The sequence below is a fragment of the Panthera leo genome, chromosome B3 (assembly GCF_018350215.1).
Source record: "Panthera leo isolate Ple1 chromosome B3, P.leo_Ple1_pat1.1, whole genome shotgun sequence".
NCBI lineage: Eukaryota > Metazoa > Chordata > Mammalia > Carnivora > Felidae > Panthera > Panthera leo.
The window spans coordinates 48,637,728-48,655,572 of record NC_056684.1 but is presented as its reverse complement, the minus strand read 5'-3'; the positions used below and the strand labels follow the sequence as shown (position 1 = coordinate 48,655,572).

Below are 17,845 nucleotides of genomic sequence, written 5' to 3'. Positions count from 1 at the left end.
AAATAAAAACTAAACCCAAAGCTAACAAAAGGAAGAAAAGAATAAAGATTAGAATGGAGATAAATAAAATAGAGGCTATAAAAACAACAAAGACATTCAACAGAAACAACTGGTTATTTGAAAAGATGAACAAAATTGACAAATAGTGAGCTAGACTGACAAAAAAAAAAAAGAAGCAACAGAGAAGCAAAAATGGGGACATTAGTACCAACTTTACAAAAAAAAAAAGATTATAAGACAATATCATGAACTTTACACCTATAATTTAGATAAACTATATGAATGTACAAATTCTAAAAACATACAAATTATCTAAATGACTCAAAAATTAAAAATCACAATAGCCTTATAATGAGTAATGACACTGAACCAGTAATCAAAAGCCTCCCAACTAAGAAAAGTCCAGGACCAAATGGCTTCATTATTTAAATTAGAATTAACACAAATGTTCACAAACTCTCTCAACAAAGAGGAAAGAACTCTTCCTAACTCATTCTATGAGCCCAACTCTAATGTCAAGGCCAGATACACATCACAAGAAAATTACAGACATCTTTATAAATATAGATGCAAAATCTCAAGAAACTATTAGCAAACAATCTAATATCATATTTAAAAGACTGTATTGACCAAGTGAGATTTATTCCAGTGACATTTATCCCAGGAATTCAAGGTAGTTCAACAGAAAAAAAAAAATCAATATACAACATTAACAGAACAAGGAAAGAAACTCTATGATCACTGCAACTGACACTGAAAAAGCATGTGAAAAAATCCAACACCTTTCCATCATACAATACCTAGAAAACTAGAAATATAAGGGAACTTGCTCACCATGATAAATGTATTTTATGGAAAATCCATGGCTAACACCATACTCAATGGTGAAACACAGAAAGCTTTTCACATATATATGAAAATATATACATATATGTATGTAATACATACACACACACACACACATATGTATTTTTTAGAAACCAGTTACCCAGTTTGCTTTCTCTTAGACTCTGAGTAGCAGGTAATCATTCTTCCACACGGCAAGTGAGGTAATAGTATTTTAAGAGGTTAACATGACCAAGATTTTTAAGAGCAGAAGGAAACTTACACCGAGGCTCCATATTCCAGTTGAATATTATTTCTACAACTCCTACCAAAAAGTAATGAAAACCTGAGGTTACTGGAAACCTAGCCTCTTTTACAAAAATACCCATACACTAAAACTCTACCACCACCCAATTCAGGTACAAAATGCAAACATCTGATTTACTTGACAGGTGATATTTTCCACTTGGTAAGAGTTACAAGACTTCTGACAAGTTCTGCAAAACTGTTTGAGGTAAGCCTTGTTAGTAACCTGTATGTACCACACATAAGCACTTTCCCATCAGATGCTGCAGTTTTTGCAGTGATAACAGCCATATTTTTGCTTTAGGAACAGGAAGTGCAGACTATTCAACACTGTACTAGAAGTTCTAGCCAGAGGAATTAGATAAGAAAAAGATGTAAGAGGCATCCAAACCAGAAAAAAAAAAAAAAAGTAAAATTATATCGTTCACAGATAACATGATTCTATATATGGAAAATTCCAAAGAACCAACAAGAAAGCTACTAAAGCTAATAAATGTATTCAGACGAATTATGGGGTATGAGATCAACACACATAAAGCCATTGGGCTTACACACACCAGCAGTCAACTATTCCATTTTACAGAAGCATCTTAAAGAATAAAATACCTAGCGGGGCGCCTGGGTGGCGCAGTCGGTTAAGCGTCCGACTTCAGCCAGGTCACGATCTCGCGGTCCGTGAGTTCGAGCCCCGCGTCGGGCTCTGGGCTGATGGCTCAGAGCCTGGAGCCTGTTTCCGATTCTGTGTCTCCCTCTCTCTGCCCCTCCCCCGTTCATGCTCTGTCTGTCTCTCTCTGTCCCAAAAATAAATAAAAAAAAACGTTGGAAAAAAAAAAAAAAAAAAAGAATCTGGTTTTTGTAAAAAAAAAAAAAATAATAAAATACCTAGGAATAAATTTCATTAAAAAGGTGAAAGATTTGCAGACTGAAAACTATGAAACACTGCTGAATGAAAATAAAGACCTGAATACATGGACTTTTCCAATAATATGTTGTTATTAATTAATTATAATTAATATTATTGAGATATCAGTATTACCCAAGTTTTCTACACATTCAAAGCAATCCAAATCAAAATTCTAAGATTCTTTTATGCAGAAATGAGAAGCCAATCATAAAATTCGTAGACGTGCAGGGGGCTATGAACAGTCAAAATAGTCTTAAGAAAGACCAAATTTGGAATATTCACGTTTCCTAATTTAAAACTTACTTCACACTGCAATAATCAAAATAGTATGGTACTGGCATAAAGGCAGACATACAGACCAACAGAATAGAAGCAAGAGTCCAGAAATAAATCCTACATGTCTATGGCTAATAGATTTCAACAAAGGTGCCAAGTCCATTCAATAAGGAATGAATAGGGATGCCTGGGTCATGCAGTCGGTTAAGTGGCCAACTCTTGATTTCTGCTTGGGTCATGATCTCATGGGTCATGGGATGGAGCTCTGCATCCAGCTTTGTGCTGGGCATGGAGCCTGCTTAAGATTCTCTCTCTCTCCTTCTGCCCCTTTCCCTTGCTTGTGCTCTCTTAATAAAAAAATAATAATAATAAAAACAAGGGATGAATAGTCTCTTCAGTGAACAGTGCTGGAACAACTGGATTTCCACATGCAAAAGTGTGAAGTTGGATTCCTACCACTGGATTTGGCAATGGATTCTTGGGTATAACAAAGCATAAGCAACAAAAGAAAAAATAAATTGGATTTAATAAAAATTAAAAACTTTGTGCATCAAAGGACATTAACCAGAAAGTGATCAAAAAAGTGAAATGACAAAATACAGAATTGGAGAAAATATTTGCAAATCATAAAAGTGATAAGGGTTTAATATCCAGAATATGTAAAACAAACAAACAAAAACTACTACAACCCAACAACAAAAAATCAACAACCTACTTTTAAAAAAGGGCAGTAGATACTTCTCCAAAAAAAAAATTTACAAATGGCCAATAAATACATGAAAAGATCACTAGTCATTAGTGAAATGCAGATCAAAGCCACAATGAGATAACACTTCACATTTACTATAGGATAATGATAATAATAATAATAAGGAAAATAACAAGTATTGGTGAGGCCATGGAAAAACTAAATCCCTTGCACATTAGTGGTGGGAATATAAAATGGTGCAGGGACTATGGAAAACTGTTAGGTGGCTCCCCAAAAGGTTAAATGTAGAATTACCATATAATCTAGCAATTCCACTCCTAGGCATATGCCCAAAAGAAGTGAAAACAGGGACTCAGATAATTGCATGCCCATGTTCACTGCAGAATTCCTTACAATAGCTAAAAGAAGGAACAATCCAATTGTTCATCAACAGATGACTAGACTAATATAATGTGGTGCATGATACAATGGAATCTTATTCAACCATGAAAATGAAGTACTGATACATACTACAACATGGATGAACCTTGAAAATATTATCCTAAGTGAAAGAAACCGGACACAAAACTCCACAAACTGTACAATTCTATTTTTATGATACATCCAGAATAGGCAAACCCAGAGAGAGAAATTAGATTAGTGGTTCCAGTGTGTAGGTGAAGGGACAACCAGGAGGTGTGGGGTTTCTTTTTGGGGTGATGAATATATTCTTGAATTAGTGGTGACAGATGCATAAAACCCAAAGAATAATAAATACTTTCAAAAGGTGAAATTTGTGATCTATGCATTCTAGCTCAATAAAACTGCTACTAAGAAAATTTCCATGCTACACATAGGCTATCACTATGCCCATCTTTCCAGGAGATAATAATAATGACACATAATCAACCATTTATTTAAATCTCAACCTTTTTTTTCTTTTTTAAGTGTTTATTTATTTTGAGAGAGAGGGAGTGCGTGTGTGAGAGAGACAGAGAGCAGGGGAGAGAGAGAAGAGAAGGAGAGAGAGAATCCCAAGTAGGCGCCACACTGTCAGCACAGAGTGCAACTCAGGGCTGGATCTCACAAACCATGAGATCATGACCTGAGCTGAAATCAAAAGTCAGATACTTAACCAATTGAGCCACCCACACACCCCAAATCTCAACCTTTTGACTATGAAAGAGCCTCACTCCATTGGAGTTATTTAAAAATACATTGAAAACCACTGCTTTAGCTCAAACTTCCATTTGTACAAATATATCAACTGCCAAACTTCTAAAAGGACTGGACGTCAATCTCACTGCACTGAGGTTCTACACAGGAAAAGAAATTCCATGAAGCGTTACAGGACATTTTAAATAGAAACACATTAGTGATTTTATTTCAAAATTGCCTATTTACTACATCACCATCAACAACAAAACCTTATACAAATACAGTAGTAAAGGGTGAGTTGTGCATTGATAAAGTCATACTTTTCTTTTTTTGAGAGAGAGAGTGTGGTGTGTGAGCAGGGGAGGGGCAGAGAGAGAGGGGGACAGAGGATCCACAACGGGCTCTGCACGACAGCAGTGAGCCCAATGGGGGAGCTCAAACTCAGGAACCAAGAGATCTTGATCTAAGCAGAAGTCAAATGCTCAAATGACTCAGCCGTTCGGGCACCCCAAGTCATACTTTGTTTTTTTTCAGTCATTCTTTAAAAAAAAAAGTTTATTTATTTATTTTTGAGAGAAAGAGGATACACAAGCACAAAAGAGCGTGAGCAGGGGAGGGGCAGAGAGACAAGGGGAGAGAGAGTATCTCAAGCAGGCCCCATGCTGTCAACACAGAGCCAGATGGAGCTGGATCTCAAGAACCACAAGATAAAGACCTGAGCCTAAACCAAGAGTTGAACACTTCACCAACTAAGCCATCCAGGCACCCCAAAGTCATACTTTCAAAATAAATATTACGAAATTAAAGAAGTGTCTTTAATCTCAGGGTCAGTTCCATTACCATTCTCTTTTCTATATTCCGGACTAGATGAAATATATTTGAATATAGAAGGATACATTTCCACATAATACATAGGATAAAAATTTTTTTAAATGTTTACTTATTTTTGAGAGAGCAAGAACAGGAGAGGGGAGAGAAAGGGAGGGAGACACAGAATCCAAAGCAGGCTCCAGGCTCTGAGCTGTCAGCACAGAGCCCGACACAGGGCTCAAACCCATGATCCGTGAGATCATGACCTGAGCCAAAGTCGGAACGCTTAACCAACTGAGCCACACAGGCGTCCCAGAAAATCTTTAACTTAAACACTGCAAATTCATGACTAGACTCTAAGCTAACCTGAGCTCTGGTCCCAGATCTAGCATCTGTACCCCTGGGCAAGGTACTCCTTCCAACTTCATAATCCTTATTGGCGAAATAGAAATTCCTATGACTACAAGTTTGATCTTAACTCATGTTGAAGGAACGCTAAATGATACCGCAAGACAAATTAGGGAGCAAGGACTTTCTACTGACTATAGGTTTCAGAAAATCTTATCTCTTCAAAATGCTCATGGCCAGTATCTTAACAAGTCTTTAAAAGTTTGGAAATCAGAAAACTAATAATGTACTTTCTCTTGGTCTTTCATTCCATTTTTTAAAAATGTCATTCCCTTCTGAAAATTGTTTAACAGGGCAAAACTTCTGATTGTCAGCTTCTTTTTGTCCTGAGAAGAGTCAATTCTAATATAAGAAATCAGTCACTTCTCTACTGACCAACTGTGGATTCACTTGTAATTTCTCAGTGTACCATTTCCTAAGCAGTAAAATTCTCTCCCTAAATATCATAGCTTCCAAGCAGACATCTGGTGGACTGAAAATTAAACTTAAATTTCACCAAGTTTCTCCTACTGGTATACTATCTTTCATATATTATCACAGATTTCTAAAAATGTGGCAAATCATCCAGGTAAAGATCCTTGCAGGTTTTGAAGAAATCGTATTCCATCACTGGGATAACTCTAATAATATTCTGGTGAAACTTTTTGGTAATCTTGCTGCTTTACTGAAGTTGATCCCTCAAGTAAAATTATGATAAAAGTATTACTAGGACAGCATGGAACATATAAAAATGAGCTTTATTTAACATATAAAACATATGTTAAGCATATGTTTCTAGAACACATAAAAAAATGAGCTTTATTTTTAAAAACCAGTAAATATATTTAACTGTTAAAATTATTTTTAAAAAGTTGTCATCTCTCTTTTAAAAAGAAATACCAAAACAGCAATACCAACATCAAAGCATTTTTTTCTTATTATGTGTTCACTTTGAGGTCAATATTTTAATTGGAGTTACTTTAAATCCAATCAGAGGGACTCAAGCTAACTCAGTTTGAAGGCTGGGGGGAAAATTAAACCTTATCATTCTTAATAGGAATTGGTGGTGGGTGGGAGGAGGCAGCATAATCTATTTCTACTAAAACACTAATATACTAGCAAAGCTGTTAAGATGAAACTAGCACTATTTTTTTTAAAAGAGTCAATAAATATCAGAATACACTATTAATTGTTAGCAAAACCAGACACATTTGTGAAGTTACATCTTTCATATACTATGCCAACCTTCAAAGGGCCCAACTATTCTGAACTGCCCACTGCCAAAGTAACTTATTTTTCTATAAAATAAATACTTAAAAATAGTACTTAAAAATAGTACTATTAAAAATAGTACTTAAAAACAGTACTAATTCAAATGAATCAGTATTGGTTTAAGACTCCCCCCACCCACCAAAACAGATTCCCCTATGATTCACAGCAATACTATGAATTCTTAAAAGTACTAAGTTAAATAATGGTCAAGCTGTTTTAATTTTCTCTCAATGACTTAAATCATTCTCTTACAATGTATGATTGGACTCAGTCTTGTAAAAAATATAATTTATTGGCCATTTACTTAGAATTACAACAACTGAATTACAAAAATAAGAGTACTATGTTGCTCAACATCCATCCCCCCCTCCTTTTTTCCCCCCCAACTACCCAGTTTTACATATAGACAGGTAGGGATCAGAATGATTAAGTGATTTGTCTACAGTCATATAAGTCACCAGCAATGGAGAAGAAATAAATGATTGGTTCTTTGGTCTTTTGTCCTTCTGCTTTTCCACCACTGCTCTGAGCAACTGAACTGAAAAACACAGCAGCAGGGGGACACTTGGGTGGGTAGTCAGTTAAGCATCTGACTCTTGATTTCAGCTCAGGTCATGATCTCACGGTTCGTGGGATTGAGCCCTGCGGCGCGCTCTGCACTGATAGCATGGAGCCTGCTTGGGATTTTCTCTCTCTCAAAAATAAGTACATAAATATTAAAAAAATAAAGTTAGAACCAAGCTTGCTTGGTTCATTTCAAATCTATAGCAGCATTAAGAATATTTACAAGTTATTGGCACCTGTCAACTTCATAGTTTCTTTATGAAATGACTACAAGAATAAGAAAACAAGAACTGAAGAACACTAAAATTCTATTTTGACATGAATACTATTTTCCTTAAACATAAGGGAATGTGCATTTTTCTCTTCTAATTTGAACTGATGATTTGTTCTACTCCAAGCACTTTTTTTGGAGTAGAACACACAAAGCTAATGTTCAGCCATCCTTGCTCAGCACTAGAGCCACTCATGAAAAGATTATGCTCCCTCCTTCATCCATCTCAATGGCCACTTGGGCAACCAGTGGCTACTGGCCCTACAGCTGACCAACTGCATACAGCAATATTAACTAGCATAAATAGCTAACCAAAACGAAAGCCAAACACAAAGAGTGATACTTTGAGAAAGATGAAGAATATGAAATCCCCACCCACTGCTATCAAGTAATCTAAAACAAGTACTTCATAATAACCACTCAAAATTTGCCTGCAACTTTCTGTGTGCTAGTTAACATACTATAGTGTCTAATTATTTTCCCTTTACTTACCCTTGATTCCCTCTCAAGACACTACCATCTTTACATCATTATCTAGAGAAAGTTAAAATTGTTTCTGCCCAAAGTCAGTCTCTGGTACTGTTGAGTCAGCTGAAAAGATTTCTGTTCACCATTCACTCAAAGAACCACCTACCACACAGCAAATGTTATTCTCTGGGCTGTTAACCTCATACAGTTTTACTTGTGTCCATGCAGATCATCACAAAAGATGTTTTTTTAATATTTACCACACATGGAGATTTATCGTATTTTTTCAACTACCATGCCCAGCACATCAAGGAAATAAAATGCACTGAATAAACAGGGTTCACTGCAATTTCCATTTACTCTTTGACTAGATATCCTCAAGAAAAGATCTAAATACTACAATCAAAATGAATGGACCTATAGAAGAGTGAAGTCTTAATAGCAGGCTTAAATGTACCTTGTGTGAATAAGGAATGGAGAGACGACATCACTCACACTCAGACAAAAAATGACCCAAACACATTTTTCTTAATCAAGCTTCCTTCACAATACTTAAAAATAGTAGCTACTTCTTCAATCAATAAATTTAGTGCTGTTAACACCCAAAAAAAGTAGATTATCAAGCATAAAACAGACACCATTAAAATAAGTAATGGCCCAATATCACTTGGAAAGTTTTCCACCTCTGTCAGAAACATCAGTAGTTCTCAACCAGGGGTGGTTTTGCTTCCCACAACGCGTTTTTTGGTTTTCACAACTGGGAAGGGGTGCTGCTGGCATCTGGTATGCACAGACCAGGGATGCTGATGTACATCCTACATTGCGTAAGGCAGCTTCCGCAATGAAGAATTACCTAGCTCCAAATGTCAATCGCACCAAAGCTGAGAAACCCTGAGAAATGCAATCCACAGGAAATACAGTATCTTTTTTGTTGTTATTGTTTTTTAAGGTTGGTGGAGTGAAAGATCCATTTTGAGTAGTACCAAAAAGACCACAAAATAATACAAAGGCCATTGTGGAGGATCACTCCAAAAGAATGTGATTTAGAGAAAGTAGTCCATATAAAGCAGCATCATTAAAAAAGCACACACAAAAACGATCACACTATTTTAAACGGGGATTTACTATCATTTCATAAAGTGAATCTTTAAAAGAAAATTTCCCTTCCATCAGTCCCTTAGAAATAAGCTCAGTGAGGATACAAGTTTGAAACCAGAACCCTGATAATGATTGTATTCTCCAATAGTCACTTGATTAATCCAATCACAAATGCTAAAGCAATACATACATACATATACATACACAGACAAATACACACAAACATGCATAAAGGGCAAACCCTCCAGAAACTGAAAGAATAAACATTTTTAAGTCATGCCTTTTGCTCAGCCTATAAGAATTTTGCTTTTAAAGCTCATCAAAAGCAGTTTCTGAGAACCAGAGGTGAAAAAAAGAAAAAAGGAATGTAAAAGTCAGGAAAGTATTTGTCAGATTAGTGTCAGAGACCTTTGTGAGGATGACACCTTTATTCTCTGCAATACATATCCCTGGAGCGATTCACTTGGCTACAGAATTACAGCCACTGAAGGTAAGTTAGTACATTTTTACCTTTTTTGCAACTGCTGGCTGTGAGACTGCTATGTGCAGACTATCATGTTAAGGCAACTGCCAATATTTATTGTTCAGTGATCACAACTGTGTCTTCTTCTTACTCTCTTATTTACCAAATTTAAATGATGATTTAAAAAAATGCTTTACTAAAGAGTCTGGAAAATCAGAAGTATTAAAATAGTCTTGACTGAAAGTGAAAACTTAAGCTGGGGTACAATTTTTAAGTTTTCTCTTAAAACATCTCCACAACCACAGCTGTTCTTAAAATTCAAGTATGATCCTCAACAAAATGTCCAACACTATTATTTTTCATATAAATAGAAAATGCCAATTTAGTATATGTGCTGCCAAAATGAGCACAGAAAATGCCAATTTAAAAGCTGAAAGTAATCAATCCTAAGTGAGCAAATCTGCCTATGAGAGAGAAAAATCACCTCTCAAAATTGTAGCTAGGAATATTAGGCTTTTCAAAAAAGTAACCTCAAATACATTTATTTATTAATTGAAATACTCCTTCAACCTAACACCTTGCTTAAAAGATTTGGTTGTTTCTTGTGTTTTGTTTGTTTTTTTGTTGTTGTTCTTTGGTTTTTTGGTGTTCTTTTAAATTGCTTTGTACTCCATCAATAGGCCCAGCTGTTAAATTCAGGAGCAATGACAACAAATCCCTTGGCAAACAACAGCTGAGAGTGAGACCCTTTCTTTAGAATAATCAGAGATAGCTGACAAAAGAGGGCATACCAAATGCCCTTGCAAAATTCCATTAAGACGCTGGACAGAAATAAAATAAACAAACTTATATACATCTTAAAGCAAATCATAATTATACCCCTTAATGGATCCTGCTTGGTTATAAAATTTAAAATACAACAACTTTGAACAACAGTGAGATAGTGTTACAGGTTTCTGAAGATGAGAAATGATCCTCACTAATCAAGTGCAAAGTGGGAAAAACTGGTTCCATTACCCAGAGATTATCAGGTACCTGATAAACCTTTTAAGTAGACAGACTTAAAGAACTAAGTGTCATCCTATATAAGCCTGTAGAACTCTATGTGCTTTTACTTCTCTGATTGAAGCAATTTTAAGATGGTCAAATTTTAAGTTAAACATACACTTCTGAACTATCACCGCTTCTCTTTAAAGACCTTGGATCCCAGAAAGCATCATGTAAACCTTACCTACAGTGTTGGTAGATTGGTCTCTCTCAATACCTCAGTTCTGTCTTATTTTTCTGAAATCAAATGACCTTTACTTTTGCTACTACTCTTGAATTAGAGCTTGAAGTGAATTGCACACATGTAAGAGAAGCTCTACCCTTTACAGCACCTACAAATCTCAATAAAAAGTAACAATGTAGCAAAAAGCTTCATCTTGGGTTCCTGATCATTAATAAAATCCAAAATGTAGGCTAACACTCTCCCAGTGCTTATCTTTCTTTTCAACCACCCACCTTTTTTTTTTTTTTAATGTGAATCATTAAATGTTCTCAATATGTCTGAACTCATTTCAACATCGACTTTGGGTTATAATTTATGTATTACTCTTGAAAACAGAAATCACACTCATAGAACAGTTTTTCATTAATCTAACAAGAACAACACCAAAAAACCTCTCAAGTGTCATCTCCATTTAAACTGAAGTGATAAACATTTTATCCATGGAAAACAAACTACATCCTTTTAAAAGAAATCACTATTGCCATGTAAAGGTATAGAAACAGACCATCTTCCCCCTCCTCCACCCCAACTTTGTAGATGCCAAAACTAACCTCAAAATTTTGAAAAAAAAAATCATAAAGTTACAATACTATGGTCTTCCAGCTACAAATACTCACTTTAAAAATTATTTTTCACCCATGTGAACAGTCCTGAAATACCTAAGAAATATAAACCAGCTTTATGTTCTCTTTCCCTCTATCCAAAGACTTCAATTTCCACCTTTTATGGAAAGGAAATAAACAACTAGCTTCCTGTTCAATCACTAGCTTACAGCCAGTCTTTTACACATCACAGAACACAACCCGCCTCCTCCTTTACTTCTCTCAAATGTCTCTTCTCTTATCTTCATTTAAACTTGTTGAAATATGAGACCATTTTACAACACTAATGCTTTCCTATGAAATTTATCTTACTTTAATGTTAAGAATGCAAGAAACATCAAAATGCCCACAGATTATTTCTTACTACTAAAATATTTAAATTAAGTTATTTAGAGTGAAGATTTAGCACCCGTGAAAGTGAAAATTCGATTTGCCAAAAGCTAAAAACACTGAAATTTATAGGAAACCGCTTAATCCTCTGTTCTTGCTTTGCATGCAACCAGAAGAAGGGCCTCCCACACATTCCCCTTTCTATTCTAATTTCATGAAAATGTAAAACAGCTAAAATGCCTATCCATAAAAAGGATTATCTTTTTAAAAAACCTAAATATTACTTTAACCCTATACTTTCCTTTAAAAATGGGATGCCTTAGAAAAACTAAGTTAGACAAATTCTTTTGTGCTTCGATGAACAACAGGAAAGCAAGCCTCCAGGCCTTTGGGGAGGAACCTTGTCCCTGCAGCCAGCTCTGATGTGCTTGGGAGATAAGGCTCCATAGTGACACTTAAGGAAAGGCCTGTTCACATTTGAATTTCTGCATTCCTCAAGAACAATTCATGGCAATAACTAACTTTGCAGAAGAGCTACATGAAAGCTTTGGCCAATGAATGAGGGTCATCTGCTCTTTATCACAAGGGTAAACCTCATCCTGGCCAGTTTCTAACCTTTTAACCCTGTGAATTCCTAATTTACACATGAATAATGGAATTCTTGCCTAGAGTGCAACTTTCAGCTTCTAGTTCCTAAGTTTAGAAACCAAGACTTGATTGCCCGTGTGTTAAAAATCTAAACTTGTGCAGATTAAAGTTTTAGAGTTTCAGACGCTGTATTATTACACTTCTGAGCCAAAAGATATGCTTTGCTGACAAATCTTTGATTAGAAAATAAAAAGAACACACTTGCACCCTGCTGCTATCAATAACTAGGAGAACTAGCTTAAAAAAAAAAAAAAGCAAAACAGAATGTCCATTTAATGCCTATCCTCTTCCTGTTTAATATGTATAACGTCTTTACTCTGAACATAGGATAAAGCCATTTGAGCCCACATCATTGAACATTGCTTCTTAAATATCAAAACTAATTTTGTGAATTCAGAATCTCTAAGAAGTCTCAAATTTCTAAAGGGAAATCTAAAACCACTATGCATGCATTAATTTTAAATCTATAATACTGAATGCAATGTCCTAGCAAAATACCTCCGCAGAGTTAAATAAAATGTGTGCCTATGAAGTGTGGTCCCTGTAACTGACTACAGTTGACATTTAACAGCAAAGCAAAGTTCTACATAGTTTCACTAGAAAGGTTTTTTTCCCCTATTCATTATATGAAAACAACCTCACTACAACAGCTTTCAAAATGATTCACATCTAATATTTATTATCCATTATTTTTTACAAAGTTATAAAAATCAATAGATGCTCAAAAAGCCAACACTAAATTTGTTTCACTGTTAATAACACTCACTATGCTATTCAGACTTCAAAGCTGTGTGTGTGTTCAAGGTATTTCTCGGTGCCCTAGAATTTTTTTTTGTCAGGCTTCTAAGGAGGTCCTGGAAATAGTGTGTGGTCATGATAAATGCTTCATCCTTTCAAGGCCCATCTGCCTCCCTCCACCTTTCTATCCTGTTCCTCTCCTCTCCAGGAAAGAAATACAAGCTACAGCTCCTGGGGATGAAACATTTTCCACAACACTGAAAAGGTGAAAAATTTACAACTCGATAGAACAACTTTATGTTACACAAAAATTAAATCAACCAAACATAAGCATAAAAAGCACATTGTCCTGAAAACAGCACAGTACAGAAAAAAACATCACTCGACAACAAAATGATTACTGGCCACTGATTATGGAAAACAAAAGAGAAAGTTTATCAGAAATTCTGAGCTTTTTGCTACTCTGGGGAAGGGCTAAAATTAGAAACTCTTCTACTTTTCTGACATATTTCAATATAAACATACTTGCTTGCAACTTATTTTCTACATTTAATCATTATTGCACAAGTAAATACTAATACAATGGTAGCATATACATTGCCATACACTATTATGGCATAGTGAGTCACCTAGAAAACCCCTGCCAATACCTCCCTAAATTTCAACTGTGTAGGCCCTGAAGAAACTAGTTCCTTAAGATTAAGTTTTTATCTTAAGAGCTCCCTCTTCCTATTGTTCATCCTGTAAATGATCAATTTGTTGGTGCAGCACAAAATCTATCTTTTGTGGATCAACAAAAGAATGTAGCTAGGATGCCTGTAAAAACTGTTTTTAAGATACAGTTGTTATTTTAAGATTTACACTGCCTATTGTCATTTTGAGTGCTGCATGTTAGATCTCCTGAGAAGGTGGAAAGCCTCAGTGGGAACAAGGAGATCCCCGTCTATCCTACGCCCATCTTTACACCCAACATATCAGGTCAGACACCAACCACTGGATCACTTGGACAAATGGCTGATCTGATGGGGCTGTTCATACAAAGGAAATCATTAGACAGCAAACTTTATGACAACTGGAATAAAGGGGGCAAGATCTGGTTTAAATCCATTAAGCATAATATGGAAGTGGCCTTAACCTCTTTCTTTCCCAGCAGAAAAAGACTAGGAATACTTCAAAGGCTTGAGAATTACTGGCCAATGCCCTCTCTACAATTAGAAAGCAACATGAGTGATCTTAAAGCACTCGGAGAAATGGAAGGTTGGGCTTTAAGAAAGATTTAGCACTCAAGGGCCATCTACGAAGCAGGAAGATTTGCTTGTGATTTTAAAATTTTAATTATTAATTTACGAAAGATGAGATTTTAGAACTTTTGCTGTTTTAGCCAAACTTTTACAACCAACTCTTCCCATAATGTCAAACACTTAAATTTATATAAAGCCACTTCTACAGACTTAGGTGTTCTAAATCTAACCTGACTTTTGTTCTTAATCACTCATCCAAATTTATTTATTTTTTCTCAAATTTTTCTGCATGCTTTAGTTAGCATCAACTACTACTCCAGGTAATTGTTAATGTTTGTGTGATTTTCAGGGTTAGCACATAGTGTATCAAAAATATCATCAAAATGTAGCCATGAAAAGTGTCAAACAACGAAGAATTTAAATACTTACTTGACAACGTAAGATGTGCTTTTTGACTAAGAATGGCTCCATATTTGTTCACTGCCAAGCACTGATAAAATCCTTCATCAGACTGCTCTCCTCGCTTGCCTTCCACTTCACTGATGTATAACGAGCCGTTAGACAGGACCTGGATCCGTTTATTTTCAGACACTTTTGCTCCATTTTTCAACCATGTGACCTTAATGGGAACTTCTCCATGAGCCTGGCAATCTAAAACGACTGGGTCCTTTCTTGTGACAGTTACATCCTGTGGTTCTTTTATAAAAAACAGTTCACTAAAGCACCACACTCCTATAAGGAAAAAGGGGGGGCATATCCAGAATTATAGGTATAAAATCATTTCTTAACACACAATGGTAACACACATATGCAGGGTGTAACATGACAAAGTTTAACAAACCATATTAGTTACCCTATAAATACCTTAATAAACCAATCTAAGCTTCGGCAAACCTTTTCAACAAATCAGAAAATCACCTTTTACATCCACTCTAAAAGCATAGGGAAGATTTCATGATCTTCTCTGCCTTGTAAGAATCGTGTTCTCAAGTTCCTTGCTAGAGTATCAAAATCGTCAGGAAAGCACAAGCTGTTTGCTACTTTTACAAGCTTGTCAAAAAGATCTTGAACAGAGTAAGTCGTAAAAGTCTAATTTTACAAGAAATCATTAGCAAAACTCCAACTCTGTGAACAAGCAAGTTTATTTCCTTGTCCCTTGAAGTGTTTTGGACCCCTTGGCACCTACTCCTTTGGGAAGTACGTTTATCTTTTGTGACAAATTACAAGTTTGCATCTTTATATCTGTCCTTTTACAGCAAAGACTCTATCTCCTCTCCTTGAAAGAGAACCATTTACTTACTATCTGCAGAGTAAGGTAGGTATTTAATGGACAGTCAACTTTGAAATGTTGGTAACTCTTGGTGATTGTACTCAGGGGGTGATCGGATTAGAAAACTTTTATTTCTTTTTATTCTTTCTTTTTTTTTTTAGAACCACCAACTGCTGGAAAAAAGTGCGTGACTAATTGGTCCTAACAGTCTAACAGGGATAGGAGATTGCTTAATCAACCAATACACATTTTTATGAGAAGAGGAAAGGCTTCATCCTAAGCAAACACACTGTCCCTGCCAGGAGAAGGCATGCAATGACCACCGAATACCCTGTCACCTCTTGCATTCGGTGCAAAGGCCAGCTAAAGTCTGGCATATTGATTGGGGAGTGTTAGGAGTTTTGGGACATTTAATCTTCCTTCTGATGTTCTGAATCCATGATTACAAATTCCCGGGATTGATCTGTTTCTCATCAAGGCAGGTCCTCGGGAAACTTACACACTAGTCACGCTCCCACGCTACGGCTGCGGACCTCTAACGTATGCCTGGGATTACTCGAGCGACCCTAACAGCCCGGCGCTTCGAGGACCGCTCCGGAAGGCGCCCATTGTGTTTCCGAGTCACATCTGACTTTGATCCTTTTTTCATGTTAACAAAAACTAATTCGTCCAGAGAAGAGGAAAGTCGGGGGTTTGTAACCTGTACCCGTTCTCCTGAACATCTCTCCTCCCCGTCTCCTACAACCACCACATCCACTTTACATTTTTATCTATTTGAGGGTAAACCAACACAGACACAAACGAGAAAAATTAGTTGATCCAAGTTTGCACAAGGCTAACCTGGAGTTTGGAGGAATCTTCACATTCGTACACACTTCAGGCCCTGCCCCAAAACACCTGGCTACAAGGGGTGGGGTGTGTGTTTGGGGGGGGGGGGCAACCTCTTTAAATACCTTCCTCCCCTCCAGAGCACAAATCAGCCACGCACCTTCCAACCCTCTTGTCTTTCCAATTCCACCCCTCCTGTTTCCTCCTCTCTTGATCTGGATCCTGGAAAATGGGGGCACTCGGGGCGCTGACCTGGACGCTGAGTTCACCCATTTTCCCCAGCCCTAAAACATGGAGGAAACCCCACTGCAAAAAGGGGAAGCCTCGAGAAACCGCGGCGCCCCCTGCGTGGCAAGGCTGCCACTAAGGAAACAATATAAATAAAGCCACGTGCGCCGCGGCGGCCCGGGCGGGCGGCGCGGAACTGCGGCTGGTAGCGGACGCTGGGACGCGGCCGGAGCCCGGACAATGGCGCGAGGAGAAAGGGGGATGAGTGGACAGCGGGCGCCACGGCCCTGCAGCCTGCGGCTCAGGGAGCGCTGCGAGGAGGGGCGTGCGCCAGGAGAGTCGCCCACAGCTCTGCCCGCGCGCCCCCGCAGCGCCCGCGAGCCGCTCGCGCCTCCAACAGGGGCTCCCGACTGGCTGCAGGGAGCGGGCAGGATCCAGTGGTCAGCGCACCGCGGAGGACCCCGCCGCTCCCCCAACACCCGCCCCCCGCCCCGGTTTCTTCTTTCCCCAGCCCACTCGCGCCTGCTCCAACCCCACAGGCGCAGAGACACGCAAAAGAAAGCGCTCCCACCTGGACCGGAGCCGAGGAGCAGCAGGAGCAGGAGCGCGCGGAGCAGCATCCCTGGCGGTCGCAGCCGGGCGAGGGGTCGCAGAGAAGGCGCCATTCAGCTGGGCTGCGTGGGCATGCTCCCCGGCCGCCCTGCAGCCGCTGTCCTCCTGCCGGCCCCCGCCTCCGGGCTCTCCCCGCGCCGCGGCTGGACGCGCGCAGCCTGGCTTCCCGCTCGGGGTCCGGCGTGGCGTGGCACTGCGCGGCCGGCTGCGGGTGTCTGTGGTCTCGGCGAGGCCGGCGCACGGACACCCGCTCGCGGGAGGCGGGGGGGACCCGAGAGTCCGGCCTGGGGGCGGAGTGAGGCGGCGGCTGGAGGGGGCGGGGGCGGCGGAGTGGACAGCGCCGCCGCTGCCGGCCTGGGACTACTTTCTACATCTGGCCCCTGGTCTGGGGACCGCGAGGTCGGTGCGGCCGGCGGATGGAGACGGCAGGAGGGGGTCAGTGGCGGCCCTGTCGCTGTCCCGCGGGGAGGGGGCGGGCCCCGCCGGACAATGCACCTGGGGGTCAAGCCCCGGCTGAGGGTCTCCGGCCGCGGCCCCGCCCCCCTGCCTGCCCGCCACCGTCGAGGACAGAGCCACAAAGGCCAAGCC

The 17,845-nt window shown here is 38.8% G+C and overlaps 1 protein-coding gene across 1 annotated transcript in view; it reads right to left on the bottom strand.

Moving 5' to 3' along the window:
- Window positions 1-17,310, bottom strand: part of PRTG (protogenin) — a 123,427-nt gene extending 106,117 nt beyond the window's left edge. Inside the window, exons 1-2 of the mRNA XM_042941947.1 lie at window positions 17,217-17,310; window positions 14,749-15,051 (exon numbers count right to left, since the gene is read on the bottom strand). Of these exons, the coding sequence (XP_042797881.1) occupies window positions 14,749-15,051; window positions 17,217-17,310 (397 nt within the window). The remainder of the gene's footprint in view (window positions 1-14,748; window positions 15,052-17,216) is intronic.
- Window positions 17,311-17,845: the final 535 nt, after the last annotated feature.